The following is a 13,038-nucleotide window of genomic DNA, read 5'->3' as shown; positions in this document are numbered from 1 at the left end:
CATGACTTACCAAGGGCGTCCACAGTTAACAGCCATTTGACTTTCTTCTGACTTCCAGAGAAGGGCTGTTTGCACCTGCCACTACCTTGCCTACATCCCCACTCTCCTGACCCAGACCACCAGACTTCTGGGCCCCAGTGGGGATACAGACAGAGTGCAGTTGTATCCTGCTGTCCCAGGCCTCCTTGGCCAGCAGCAGCTGCCCAGAATGGTCTACGCACACACCCCCTCCCTGGCTATGGCTGAGCCTCAGAATCCTGGGGAGCTGTGGTCTGTGCCACACCACACCTCAGTCACCTCACCCAGAGGTGTCACAAGCCAGCCTCACACTCCTCTTGCAAGCGAGCAGGGGAAATCCCCTCTCTGCCCCACGAGAGGACATGCCACAGCTTGCTCCAGAAGCCACTCCAAGGCCGAGTGTCCAGGATGGTGTCAACGTGCTGGAAACTAACGGGCAAGAGAGGCTCGGGTCACCACCTCCAGGGCAGCCTCAGGGCCCTCAGAGGGGAAACTTGCTCACTGCAAAATGGGAGTCCTGGGCCAGGCAGCCATAAGCCACTCCCTAGCACCACAGGCACCCAAATTCGGCAGCTCAGAGGTGGAGCCACCCACCCACGGGGGTCAGAGAGGAGAGACGGGCAGGGACTTGCCACATAGGGGGTTGAAGTCTTGCTTGTGGCATCTGAAGGCATGCAGACCTCGGTGGGTGAGAAAGAAGGGGAATCGTGGGGCCAAGGGCAGCAGAGCCCCACGCAGCTTCAAGAGTAGGAGATGTTGCTGCAGAGGGATGAGGCTGGGAGGAAATCCACCAGCCTAGTAGCAGAACACAGCAGCGCATGGTGTCAGGAAGCATGGACGGAAGAGGCCTGAGAGGAAAGGGGGCCCTGCCTGGAGAGCAGCCCCTGCCCTCAGACTGCCCCCTACCAGTGCACACACAGACAGACACAAACACACTCAGCCCACCCTCGCGACCTCCCATGGTGGTTCACGTGGCCCAGCCCCAGCATCCCCCAGGGCCCAGCCCCTGATCACTGCGTGGGCTTGTGGCAGGAGGTGCTCTTCCTCCAAAGGGCCCCACCCACCTGGCCGAGCGGGTAGAACTGGGGGCCTGGCAGCCGCCCAGCTGGGGCCATCCCGGGCAACACAGACAGGCACCCAGGCTGGGAACTACCTGAAATCTCCATGAGCCCCAGGCGGACCTCCTCAAGAAGCAAGTCCCAGTCCAGCCAAACATCAGCCGTCCCAAGCAATGTTGAACACATCGTGAAGAAACCACACAGATAAGCCCCCAGATTCTACCCAAAACTCCAGCCAATTGTCGCCACTACCAAATATTGGAATGTATCACTGGGAGCTAAACTGGCAGCTTGAAGTCTCCCATCCTCTTGATCCGTTTCCTGCCCCACCCCCAGCTGCAGAAGGGAGGAGGAGGCCTAGGGGATGCACTGGCTGGATAATTAGAACCAGCTTCCACTCTTCAGCCCTCCTGGGTCCTCTCTCCAGAGGAGACGCGGGTCACCCCTCACCGCCCCGAAACTCTCCTGGCATCCCCTCCCTCTCACTCCTGCCAAAGTCAAAGTGCCCCCCACTACCCCAAAGCCTCTGGAGCCCGCAGGATCAGCCACTCAGCAAATCTCCTCCCGGAGTAATTGGATGTGATGGAACGAGGGCTTTTCAGGTCCTGAGTGGAAGTCTCCCGACGTCATTTAATGGCACAAAAAACGAAAGGCTCAGGCCTCCCACCTACCACCGCCGGGACATCATTAATCTCGGCAGAAAGGTATCAGCGCTTCTATCAATGTGGCCGGTACCATGACGAGCCAGACAAATTACAGACCTGAGCCGGGCTCTCTGTGGGGCGGTTATTAGGCTGGAGTTAAGTTTTGTTTTTTTTTTTCTTCAGGGCTACCATCCCCCAACAAGAAGCAGTGGTGCCCTTACCTAAGAGGAGAGGCAGCAGGGCCAGGGAAGAGGGTGATCACCTTGGGTAGATACAGATCACCACCTGAAGGAACAGGGCTGTTAGGAGCCAGAGCCAGTGGCCCCCGTCCTCACAGAGACTGCCCTGGGACAAGAGGCTGCCGCAGCTCCAGCCTCAAGGGCTCAGCAACACACTCCCTGTTCTCCAGCCCACCTGAACAGGGGCCCATGGGAGAATGGAGCTGGGATGGGGGGACACCTCCCTCCCTCAGCTTCCTAACCCACTTCCCAGGCTAACAGGGAAATACATCAGGATGGAAATACATCAGGATGGAAATACATCAGGACGGAAATACTGAGGACCAAGGACCAGTCAGGTGGGAAACGTCCCTTGGCTACAGCAGGGTCACCCAGGAAGTGCTGTCCTTGGCTGTTGGGAAGTCTTAAGAGTGGGCCTGGCTAGGTGCGGTGGCTCACACCTGTAATCCCAGCACTTTGGGAGGCCCAGGCAGGAGGATCACTTGGGCCAGGTGTTTGAGATCAGACTGGGCAACATAAGGAGACCCTGTCTCTACAGATAATTTTTTTTTTAATTACCCAGATGTGGTAGCACACAACTGTGGTTCCAGCTACTCAGGAGGCTAAGGCAAGAGGATCACCTGAGCCTGGGAGGTCAAGGCTGTAATGAGCAGTGATAGTGCCACTGCACCCAGCCTGGAGAATGGGCCTGCCGAAGGGAATCCAGGGGTTTCACTAGGGGTGGGGACTTTGTGTGCTAGGGACCCAGACTACAAAGTTCTACTGCTGGCCAAGGCCACCCTTTGAAGGACCAGACTGTGATTAGTTTAGTATTACTTGTATTATATTAGAAACTCACCAAGGGCAGGGGGTAAAATAAGGCAGCTCCTCTCACCCCATGCCTGGCAGAGGACCAGGGTGATGGCTGCCAGTGTTAAAGGGGCCCTGGGGTCTGACCTCATCTAAGAGCTTGCACTTCTGGCAGGGGAGCAGAGCCCCCATTCTACCAGGTCCTGCAAGGGGGCCAGGGTAAGCTGGACGTGGCCGAGCACCTCTCAGTCTCTCAGATGCCTGCTTAGCCCTAACTGGCCCAATGGAGCCGTCCAGAGTTTGTCCACCACGTGACAAACCACTCCCAAACAGTGGAAAGCCAGCCCCACAGATTTGGGAAGCTTGGGGTGGAGAGAGTGACTGTCAAGACCTGCCCCAGGGCCGTTTCCAAACATTCCTGCCATCATCACAGTCCCTGGGACTAAAGCTCCGAGAAGGAGCCCCTTCCCCAGCTGCTGAAGACAGGGGACATCTTTCCCCCCTAGAGCCTAATAGGAGGCCAGGCACAGAATGGTGGCCCAGAAACCCCCCAGTGGCTTTAGATAAGGTTATCAGGCTCTCCCCTTGGCCCCCATCTGGAACATTGCTGAAATCTAACATCTCTCATCACTAACATCTTTCCTATCAGCACTGACCAGTAAGTGAGAGTGCCAGGGCCGCTGCAACTGGCTATGCAGGATGAGAACAGCACCCCCTACGGTTGTGCAGGGATCAACCTGTACATCATATGCGGCAGCCCTGTCCTGAGGTGCCCAGGCCTCTGTGTCCCAGCCACAGGGCAGGTGGCTCATGAGACAGACATCAGACAGCTTCCTCCTCCTTTCTCCCTTCAGCCAAGGCCTCCCACCACTGAGGCCTCTGAAGTGCCCTCACTGCCCCTACCCTCGTCCCAGGAAGAGCCTGGCCTGGGTGCGTCCAGGGTACAGTGGAGTGGCCCAAGCACAGACAGCAGCGCTGTCCTCTTCCTGCCTGGCCGCGGACTCTCTGCTTCTCGGGGACAGCAATGCCATACAGGAAGGGGCTTTCCTCTGAGCGGTGACCACAGAAGCCGCAGCCTCCTAGCTGTCCAGCTCTCCCCACACACCCCAAGGGCCTGACTCACCCCCTCTGCCTTCTAGAACTTGCCCTCTGTGGCAGGAAACAGGGGGTGTAAGGAGTTGCGGCCGAGCCAGGAAAGGAGGCAGCAAGAGGCTAGCCGGCACGGGGACTGGGTTTCAGGAGCTGGCCAGGGAGCCCGAGAACCACAGGGCTGTCGACTTGGGACTGGAAAGGAACCACGAGTCCCCCAGGGCACCGAAGGCTCAGAGGTTTCTGAACTATCGAGGGGAGCCAACTCTCGCTCTGGACGCAGGGGATTTCTTCCCCGCAGCTTGCCCCAGCCTCGTGATGGGTTTCAATTCCCTTCCTGCCATGCAGTTTCCTTCCTGCCCTACGGTGGGGAAGGCCCCCTCGTCCCTGTTCCTGCCACACACCAATTCACCCATAAGCCCTTATTACCCTGGCATGTGCACGTGCACGCACACACACACACCAGCACACACACATGCACTCACACATACACATGTGTGTGCACACACTCGTTCCCAGGGTCATAATACCATTATTCCTTTCCTTCCAGCCAGCTGGGCTCCTAGGGTGCAGAGGCTCAGGCACAGCCCCTCTGAAAGGACACTCAGGTGACACCGAGCCTCCTAGGAGAACCCAGCTGCAGTCAGTACACCTCTAGCGGGAGAGGCTTTCTCAGCACCTTGGCCACCCTTTCTGCAAAAGAACTCCTGGAACTCCTTGTTTTCCAGCCCCCCTGGGCCCCATCTGAGCATGCAGTCACTGAGTCGGATAGGATTTGAGGGAATCTGCAAAGGCCTTTCCCCATCCCTGCCACTACGAAGCTTCCTTGCCAGTACCCCACCTTGTGCCTCAGTCATCCCATCTGTGAACTGGGAATGGGAATAGTCCTCCCTTTTTAGGATTGGTGTGAGGATTAAGCGAATTATGTGTCAAGCTCTTACAGTAGTACCAACACATAGGAAGCACAGAAATTGGGGTGTTACTGCTATTATTGTTTGCATTATTGTTATTGTTATTTTGGGTTTCAGATTAAAAATTATCCTCTCCTTAAGAACATCTTTGAAATGTCAGCAGCCTCTGGGAGGCAGGAATGCTTCAATGGGCTTGCTATCTTAATTGCTATGAAAAGGGTGGTGGGTGCTGACCCGGGAGACAGGTAGGTGGGAGGGTGGGTGGCCCGTGAGTCTCAAGTGAGGCTCTGAGAGCTGCCAGCCCCTTGCCCTCTTCTGTCTGGGTATCAGAGGTGACTGGTCTCCATTAATCCACTGTATATAGACCACTGCCTAGCTCTGCTCCAGACAGGGTCTTCCCCAGGCACTCTCTCTCCACCCTGGGAGGTTGCTGCATTTAGCAAAACAACAACAACAAAAAAAGGATGCCCAGTAAAATTTGAATTCCAGATAAACAAACAACGAGAAAAAAAATTCATGTAAGGATGCTCCACGCAGAATGTGGGACACGCTCACACCAACAAGCGATTTGCTATTTATCTGAGATTCAAATTAAACTACTTCCTGCCTTTTCCTGGCAAGCATCTGCCCAGGGTGTCTGACATCCAGGGTTTGGGAAACAAAAACGTGGGAATATGCCTCTGACCACTTCCCTCAGCCTCACTCCATGCCTGAGGCTGTGCCCTCCTCGCCCTGCCACAAGGCCTGTTCACACTTGCCCCAGAAGATGCGCCTCCCTGTACACACTTGTGTTTTCTCCCCCTGAGGAGGAACCCCTCCGACCTGGGCAATGTCTGGGCTTCTGCAGGCCCAGCTCCCCCGCCAGGGTCCAGGGGCTGCCCCTGCACCTCTGCCACGGGGAAGGCACCCTGGTGCACCCCCTGTTCTGGGACAGAGACGAGGAGGTGGTTGGGGTTTAGGGGAGAAGATTGAAAGAAGAGCACAGATACTTCGCCAATCTCAGCCCCAGCAGCAGGGGTGAGCAGGTGTGGAAGGGAAGCAGCGGTGAAGCCTCCCATCCTGGGGTCAGGGGAGCCTGCAGGGAGAGCATTAGTAGAGGAAGTGGGCAGCCCGCATGACTGGGCTTCCTTTCTACCCGGGAGCGAGAAGGCAGTTTTGCTAAACAGAGGCGCTGGGGAAGGAGACTCAGACATCCTCGACTCGGGCTGGGCTCTCAGTCCCCATTGCCCTCTGGGGAGCAGGCAGCTCTGCTGCTGTTCAGAGGCTCTGCTAACATCTGGGGGCTGCCTCTGCAACAGGAGCCAGAAGCTCCCCCAGCCACTACGCCCCATGGCCATCGCATCACCTGCTGCTTCGGCTCCCCCGAGCCGGCCTCCCTCTCAGGCCCCTGCCAGCTTTCAAGTCCATGGCTCTCTCTCACTGCCTCCCTGTGGTCTGTTTGTCCTTCCAGGCTCTTGGAAAATGGACAGATTTCTGAACCGCTTCCACCTGGGCGAACCTGAAGCAAGCACCCAGTTCATGACCCAGAACTACCAGGACTCGCCAACCCTCCAGGCTCCCAGAGGAGGGGCCAGCGAGCCCAAGCACAAAACCAGGCGGAGATAGCTGCCTGCTAGATAGCAGGCCTTGCTGTCCGGGCACGTGGCCACACTGCCCACCACCGACGATGTAGGTATGGAACCCCCCGTGGATACGGAACCCCTTCTTTTCCAAATTAAAAAAAAAAAATCATCCAGGGCTTGATGCTTTGCTTCCTAGCTTGTATTCCTTTGAAAAGCAACAAGAGAAAATCGGCCAATATCCAGCACTGGGGACCGAGGCTTTCCTGTAAATGCAAGGGGTTGGGTCGGGGAGTGGGGGGAATAGACGGACAGGCAGGATATAGTGATCCCTACGCCCGAACTGTCACGGAGTCGCTGTGGGACCTCACGGAAACCTCTTACCCTCCCCAAAGTTCTGCTCCCTTGGCTGTGACACGGAAGTAGGAAGAAGTGGGAGAGGGTGGTTGGTTTATCACCATGGGCCTTTCCAGCTCTGACATTCGACAACGTTCATTCAGCAACTATTGTTGCATGTGGGGTGCACCTGGCCTTCCTCCAGGCACTGGGGATGCATGCCTGCCTCATCCCCATGCATGGGTAGATAGGGCAGACACCTCATGGTGCTCACCTCATGGAGCTTCCAGTCCAGCAGGGGGAGGAAATATCCCCAACAAATGATAAACTGTGATAAGTATGATGAGGGTGTAAAGGGGGCCTGATTTCTGATGGAGAAAAAGGGTTGAAGACTCAGGCAGAGCCCTGATGTTTAACTTCAGGGCTGAAAAGTGGGCTAGGGGTTACCAGGTGAGTGGAGACAGGAATAGAGAACATTCCAAAGCTCCTCCGAGCCCCTGTGGCTGGCAGGGGCATGCATGGCATCTTCCAGGAAATGAAAGGCCCGTGCTGCGGCTGCCGCAAAGTATGAAAGGGCAAGAACAGTATGACGGATGGGCAAAGGCCAGACCATGCCAGGCCTTTGTTGCCATGTTAAAGCTCTGGATTGTATCCAAAAAGCAGTGGGAAATCATTAAATGATAAGTAGATTGGGCCAGGCATGGTGGCTCGTGCCTATAATCCCAGTGCTTTGGGAGGCCAAGGCCAGAGGATCGCCTGAAGCCAAGAGTTCAAGACCAGCCTGGGCAGCATAGGGAGACCCCCGTCCCTACAAAAATAAGAATAAAAAATTAGCCAGGTATGGTGGTGGATGCCTGTAGTCTCCTATGCCTACTCAGGAGGCTGGCATAGGAGAATCACCTGGGTCCAGGAGTTTGAGACTGCAGTGATCTATGAATCTGTGATTGCACCACTGCCCTCCAGCCTGGGCAACCGAGCAAGACCTCATCTCTAAAAAATTAATAAAATAAAATAAAAATAGATTGGAGAGGCAGATGGCATAATCAAATGTATGCTTTTAGAAAGCTGTGAATAACGCCAGGTGCGGTGGCTCACGCCTATAATCCCAGCACTTTGGGAGGCCAAAGTGAGCAAATCACCTGAGGTCAGGAGTTCGAGACCAGTCTGACTAACATGGTGAAACCCTGTCTCTACTAAAAATACAAAAATTAGCCGGGTGTAATGGTGGGCGCCTGTAATCCCAGCTACTTGGGAGGCTGAAGCAGGAGAATCGCTTGAACTCGGGAGGCAGAGGTTGCAGTGAGCCGAGATCGCACCACTGCACTCCAGCCTGGGCGACAAAGTGAGACTCTGTCTCAAAAAAAAAGAAAGAAAGAAAAAAAGAAAAGAAAGCTGTGAATAAATTCTTAGGTATCTGCAAGGAAAGGACTTTCACCGTCTAACTTCCCTGGGCTTTCTCTGCAGGCCTCTTGACTTCCCCACCCGAGGACCCCTGGGAGACCCCTCCCTGCTACAGTCTCATTTCCAGCCTAAAGTTATGGAGGACCCGTGCCTCCCCACCGCCACTCCAGTCCTTTCAGCACCCCTAACACCCCCTTCAGTTTGGTTTCCCTCCACGGGTTAATAACCCCGTCTCCTTGGCTAGCATGTAGCGATGTTGGTGACTCATGTGTGCAAAGTGCTTTGAAATCCCCAGACGAAAAGAACAAGCTGTACCTGGGAACAGGGTTCTTACCATCTCAGAGTCCTGCCCCTTGTTAGCTGGAAGGCAGAGGGCCCTAGATGACCCCTCAGCCCAGCTGAGCACGCTTTTAACTAGTGGAACAATTTTAGTGGTGGGGATCTGAAGAATACAGCGGGGCTGGAGGTTGAGTTTGTGAATGGGAGAGAATTGAATGATGCCCCCTTCATTGATAGATTCAGCTCCCTGCCCAGGTAATAGGCACCAAATTCTGATGCTCCAGAAGGGCATTTTATGCCAGACCAAGGTAAAAGAAAGCCCAGGCAGTAGAAATTGTGGAGCCTCCCCACTTCTTTCTACCCCACCAGGCAAGCCTGCAAGCCTGCAAGCCGACCTAAAATAAGAAGCAAAAGGAAGTGTCCATTTGCAGTGCCATGGAAGGCAGCCTCGCAAGGGACTTTCTGGGTCCCCTATTCCCTGGGACCTTCTCCCCACAGCCCCCACCCCACCAGACTCAGAACGTAATTGGCAGCTCCGGTTGGTGCCCAGGGCCAGGATAAATAGAAGGTCAGCTTCCTAGAGCAGCCCCAAATCGAGACACATCCTCCCCTCTTCTGCTTTTAATTCATTGTGGCTAGCATGTTTATTTTGGGTGAAGAAAAAAAATCGGATGTTTATCCTTCGAGGAAATTATCGGCTTGCTTTCTTTCCTTCCCCCAACCCCCTCCTTCCTTTTGACTTGACATTTTGGGCTTTAAGTTTAGCTGCTGGAGAGACCCCCATCCTCCTGGCCCCAAAACGTGAAAGAAGAACAAAGCTGGCCTAGGCTCTACGCTGAAGCCAGCCCCGGCCAGGCGATCCCTGGAAACCACAGAGAAGGAGGTCCCAGTTGTGGAGAGGGGAAACCTGGAGGCCATGGGGACCTTGGGGAAAACCCAGCCTTGACGGAGCTTTCCTCCTGCAGAACCCTTTGGGCCTCTCATCCCTGTTCTTTGCACCACCTCCTCCAGGAAGAAACAAGATGAACAGCTAAATTGCTTTGAGATCTCCAATGAAGCAGCTAAGAAAAATATAAGGGAGCATTAGTGACCCCTTTACCAGGATAAAGAGAACGGACATTATTATTATCATCATTGTAATCAGATGCATTTATTGAGTACTTTCTGAATACCAGGTACTACACAAAATGCCTAATGTGTGGTATCTCACTGAATGCATTCCCACGCTACTTCATGGACTTCTGGGGGCCTTCATACATGTTCTCTCATTTGATTGTCACAACACCCTAATAAAGTGGGTGTTATTCTTATTTTAGAGATGAGGAAACTGGCATTCCCATAAGTTAAGGAACCTACTCCCTATTCCATAACTAGTCATGGTGGAATCTGGTGTTAACTCAAGCCTCCTCAGGTGTAGTATTTAGAGGAAAACTGTACTCTAATTTTACTCTCTTGGCTATATAAGATAAAAGCCAGATCAGGATCTGGAGTGGGACAAAGAGAGAGGGCCGGAATTTCCAGCATAAATTAAGGGGACTCTTCTCCAAGTGTCTCTCCTTACTCCAGGTTAAGCCATCCTGGACCGTGTGTGATTTGTGGGGATGGCCAGGGTTCCTGGATACTCAAGTCAATAGCCTGGCCCAGCCCAAGGCCATTACCATCCCTACCCACCTGCCCATAGTCACTACCCCAACAGTTTACCATCCTTAGTCCATTGAATGACCCTTCTCCCTCCCCATCATTCCTGTATGATAACTGCTCTTAGGCAAGGCAGAAAGGTAGAAAAGAAGGGAAAGCCACCTAGGAAGGCTCCAGGGTGATGATATTGATGATGGTGATGATGATGGTAATGGGTGATGATGCTGATGATGGTGATGGTGACGATGAAATGATGGTGATGATGATAATCATGGTGATGGTGATAATGAAGTGATGGTGATGGTGATGATGATGGTGATGGCGATGGTGATGATGATGGTGATGGTGATGATGATCATGGTGATGTGATGGTGACGATAAGGTGATAGTGATGGTGATGGTGATGGTGACAATGATGATCATAGTGATGGGTGATGGTGATGGTGATGATGAAGTGATGGTGATCATGATGAGCATGGTGATGGTAATGGTGATGATAATGGTGATGGTGATGATGATCATGGTGATGGTAATGGTGATGATAATGGTGATGGTGATGATGATCATGGTGATGATGATCGTGGTGATGGTAATGGTAATGGTGATGATGATGATGGTGACAATGATGATCATCATCATAGTGATGGGTGATGGTGATGATGAAGTGATGGTGATCATGATGATCATTGTGATGGTAATGGTGAAGATGAGGTGATGGTGATGGTGATTGTGATGGTGATGGTGATGATGAGGTGATGGTGATCATGATGATCATTGTGATGGTAATGGTGATGATGAGGTGATGGTGATGGTGATTGTGATGGTGATGGTGATGATGAGGTGATGGTGATGGTGATTGTGATGGTAATGGTGAAGATGAGGTGATGGTGATGGTGATTGTGATGGTGATGGTGATGATGAGGTGATGGTGATCATGATGATCATTGTGATGGTAATGGTGATGATGAGGTGATGGTGATGGTGATTGTGATGGTGATGGTGATGATGAAGTGATGGTGATCATGATGATCATTGTAATGGTAATGGTGATGATGAGGTGATGGTGATGGTGATGATGAGGTGATGGTGATGGTGATGATGAGGTGATGGTGATGGTGATGATGAGGTGATGGTGATGGTGATGGTGACGGTGATGATGAGGTGATGGTGATGGTGATGGTGATGATGAGGTGATGATGATCATGGTGATGGTAATGGTGATGATGAGGTGATGGTGATAATGACCACGGTGATGGTGATGGTGATGGTGATGATAATGGTGACAACAATGAGTCCAGGTGTCAGCACTCAACAGCCATGGGATAGGAAGAAAGCTTAGTACATGCATTCAGTGATGCCATTTAAAAACACAAGTTTTCTTACTGAGCAGATCTAAATTCACATAGAATTTTTACCATTGATAGTTCCGTGACCTTGGCAACTGCTCCAGACCTGTGTTTCAACTGCAAAAAAAAAAAAAAAAACAGTATTATGAAAAATAAATGGAAATAAGTGCCTTCCTCCAAAGATGTGTTGCAATGGTTAAATTAGATAGCAGGGAAGGCATCTGAGCACAATGCCTGGCATGCAGGCTGTTCGGTAAATGTGCACGTTCCTCTCTTTCCCTGCCTCCACCTCACCTGTTCTCAGCTTGGCTGGAGCAAGCAGTGAGGCTCAGGGTATTGGGAAAGAAGCATCTCTCCCAGAAGAGAGTCCTTCCCCAGAGACCTATCAGAGGCTCGGCAGCCCCAGGGAAAGGACTGACTGCCAAGGGAGCCTCAAGCCTCAGCCCAGCATCCCCCTCCCAAGCTAAGCAAAACATTGGGAGGCTTGGATCAGGAAAGACAACCCAGTTCCTTAGCAACTAACAAGAATTTCCCTGTAAAGACAAAGACCCTTCACTCAGAATGCTGCCTCCCCCTAGCCTCCCCAGGTGTCTGATCTGCTTTGCAGTAGTGGGGCTGGGGGCCTATCCAAGTCCCCAGGACATCTAGAGGCCTCTTGCCTCACCCTCCTGGCTGTCCTGATATTACCTGCAATTATCCCAGAACACCTTTCATCCTGGTGTTAATTAATTTTTCCACTTATCCCCAGGAGCTTCTGGGAGACACATGAGATACACACACACACACACACACACGAATGCCCATATTTTCCTTCTGAGACTCTCCATTTGAAAGACCTGAAAAGTATGGTTAGTGAAAGGAGCCCATTTTTTGAGGGGTTCTGTCTGCTGCCTCCCTGGTATTTGGAAGGAGAAATGAGAGTTGAAAATGATGGTTCAGGGAGAAGGGAGGACAGGGTCCCAAGGTATCTTAGGGGATGAAGGACAACAAAGGGCTTTTAAAAGGACCAAGGAAACCCATGCTGGGACAGTGGTCTCAGCGCCAGGTGCCACCTCAGAGCCTCCAAGCACAAGTTGTCCTGCTTAACACAGCACATTTTAAATAAAAAAAGGAAATGTTTTAATAGTAAAGTAAAGGTTGAGAAAGAGTGGGAAACAGAAGGAAATAGAAAAGAAAAACATGGCTGTCTAGCCTGAAAAGAACCACTGACGAGGAGTCAAGATCTGATTCCAGTACCAGCTTCACCTTTCACTGCTGTGTGAGCCTCTCTGGGTCTCAGTTTCCTCATTGATAAAATAATTTGGGACAGGTATTCTCTGACACCTCCTCTAGCTGAATGTTCTGCGATTCTATATGGGGAGTGGCAGAGAAAGCTGTGACCACTCGCTGGGGCACAGAGTGAGTGGAAGCCACTAGAACGGATAAAATGAGCATTTCCAGAATCCAGAATGAAAGAGAGCCAAGTGTATTTGGCTGCAGGAGCCAGAAAGCCCTCCCTAGTGGGAGGCCCAGGTTAAAAGGAGTTTACAGATGTGGGAGCTGAAGACCCTGGGAGTTCCCAGAAGCAGCAGACAGGCCAGTCTCCCCCAAACCCAGGCCAGAGAAAACCCATTCAGGGTCTCTCAGCACCTCATGGAGGGAGGATGGAGGAGCACATAGGCATGGGTCTGCACGCAGAGATGGAGCGCAGGATGCAGGAGCACACCCTGTATTCCTCATGAGCTGGGCTCC

General features: G+C 52.5%; 1 protein-coding gene across 1 annotated transcript in view; it reads left to right on the top strand.

The window, feature by feature from the left end:
• The window catches only part of PEBP4 (phosphatidylethanolamine binding protein 4), a 227,025-nt gene extending 220,520 nt beyond the window's left edge, over window positions 1–6,505 (top strand). Inside the window, exon 7 of the mRNA XM_054561342.2 lies at window positions 6,199–6,505. Coding sequence (XP_054417317.2) covers window positions 6,199–6,353 — 155 coding nt within the window. The 3' untranslated portion in view covers window positions 6,354–6,505. The remainder of the gene's footprint in view (window positions 1–6,198) is intronic.
• The last annotated feature ends 6,533 nt before the right edge of the window (window positions 6,506–13,038 follow it).

The sequence above is a fragment of the Pongo abelii genome, chromosome 7 (assembly GCF_028885655.2).
Source record: "Pongo abelii isolate AG06213 chromosome 7, NHGRI_mPonAbe1-v2.0_pri, whole genome shotgun sequence".
In the NCBI taxonomy this organism is placed as follows: domain Eukaryota; kingdom Metazoa; phylum Chordata; class Mammalia; order Primates; family Hominidae; genus Pongo; species Pongo abelii.
This window is presented reverse-complemented; position numbering and strand designations above follow the sequence as displayed.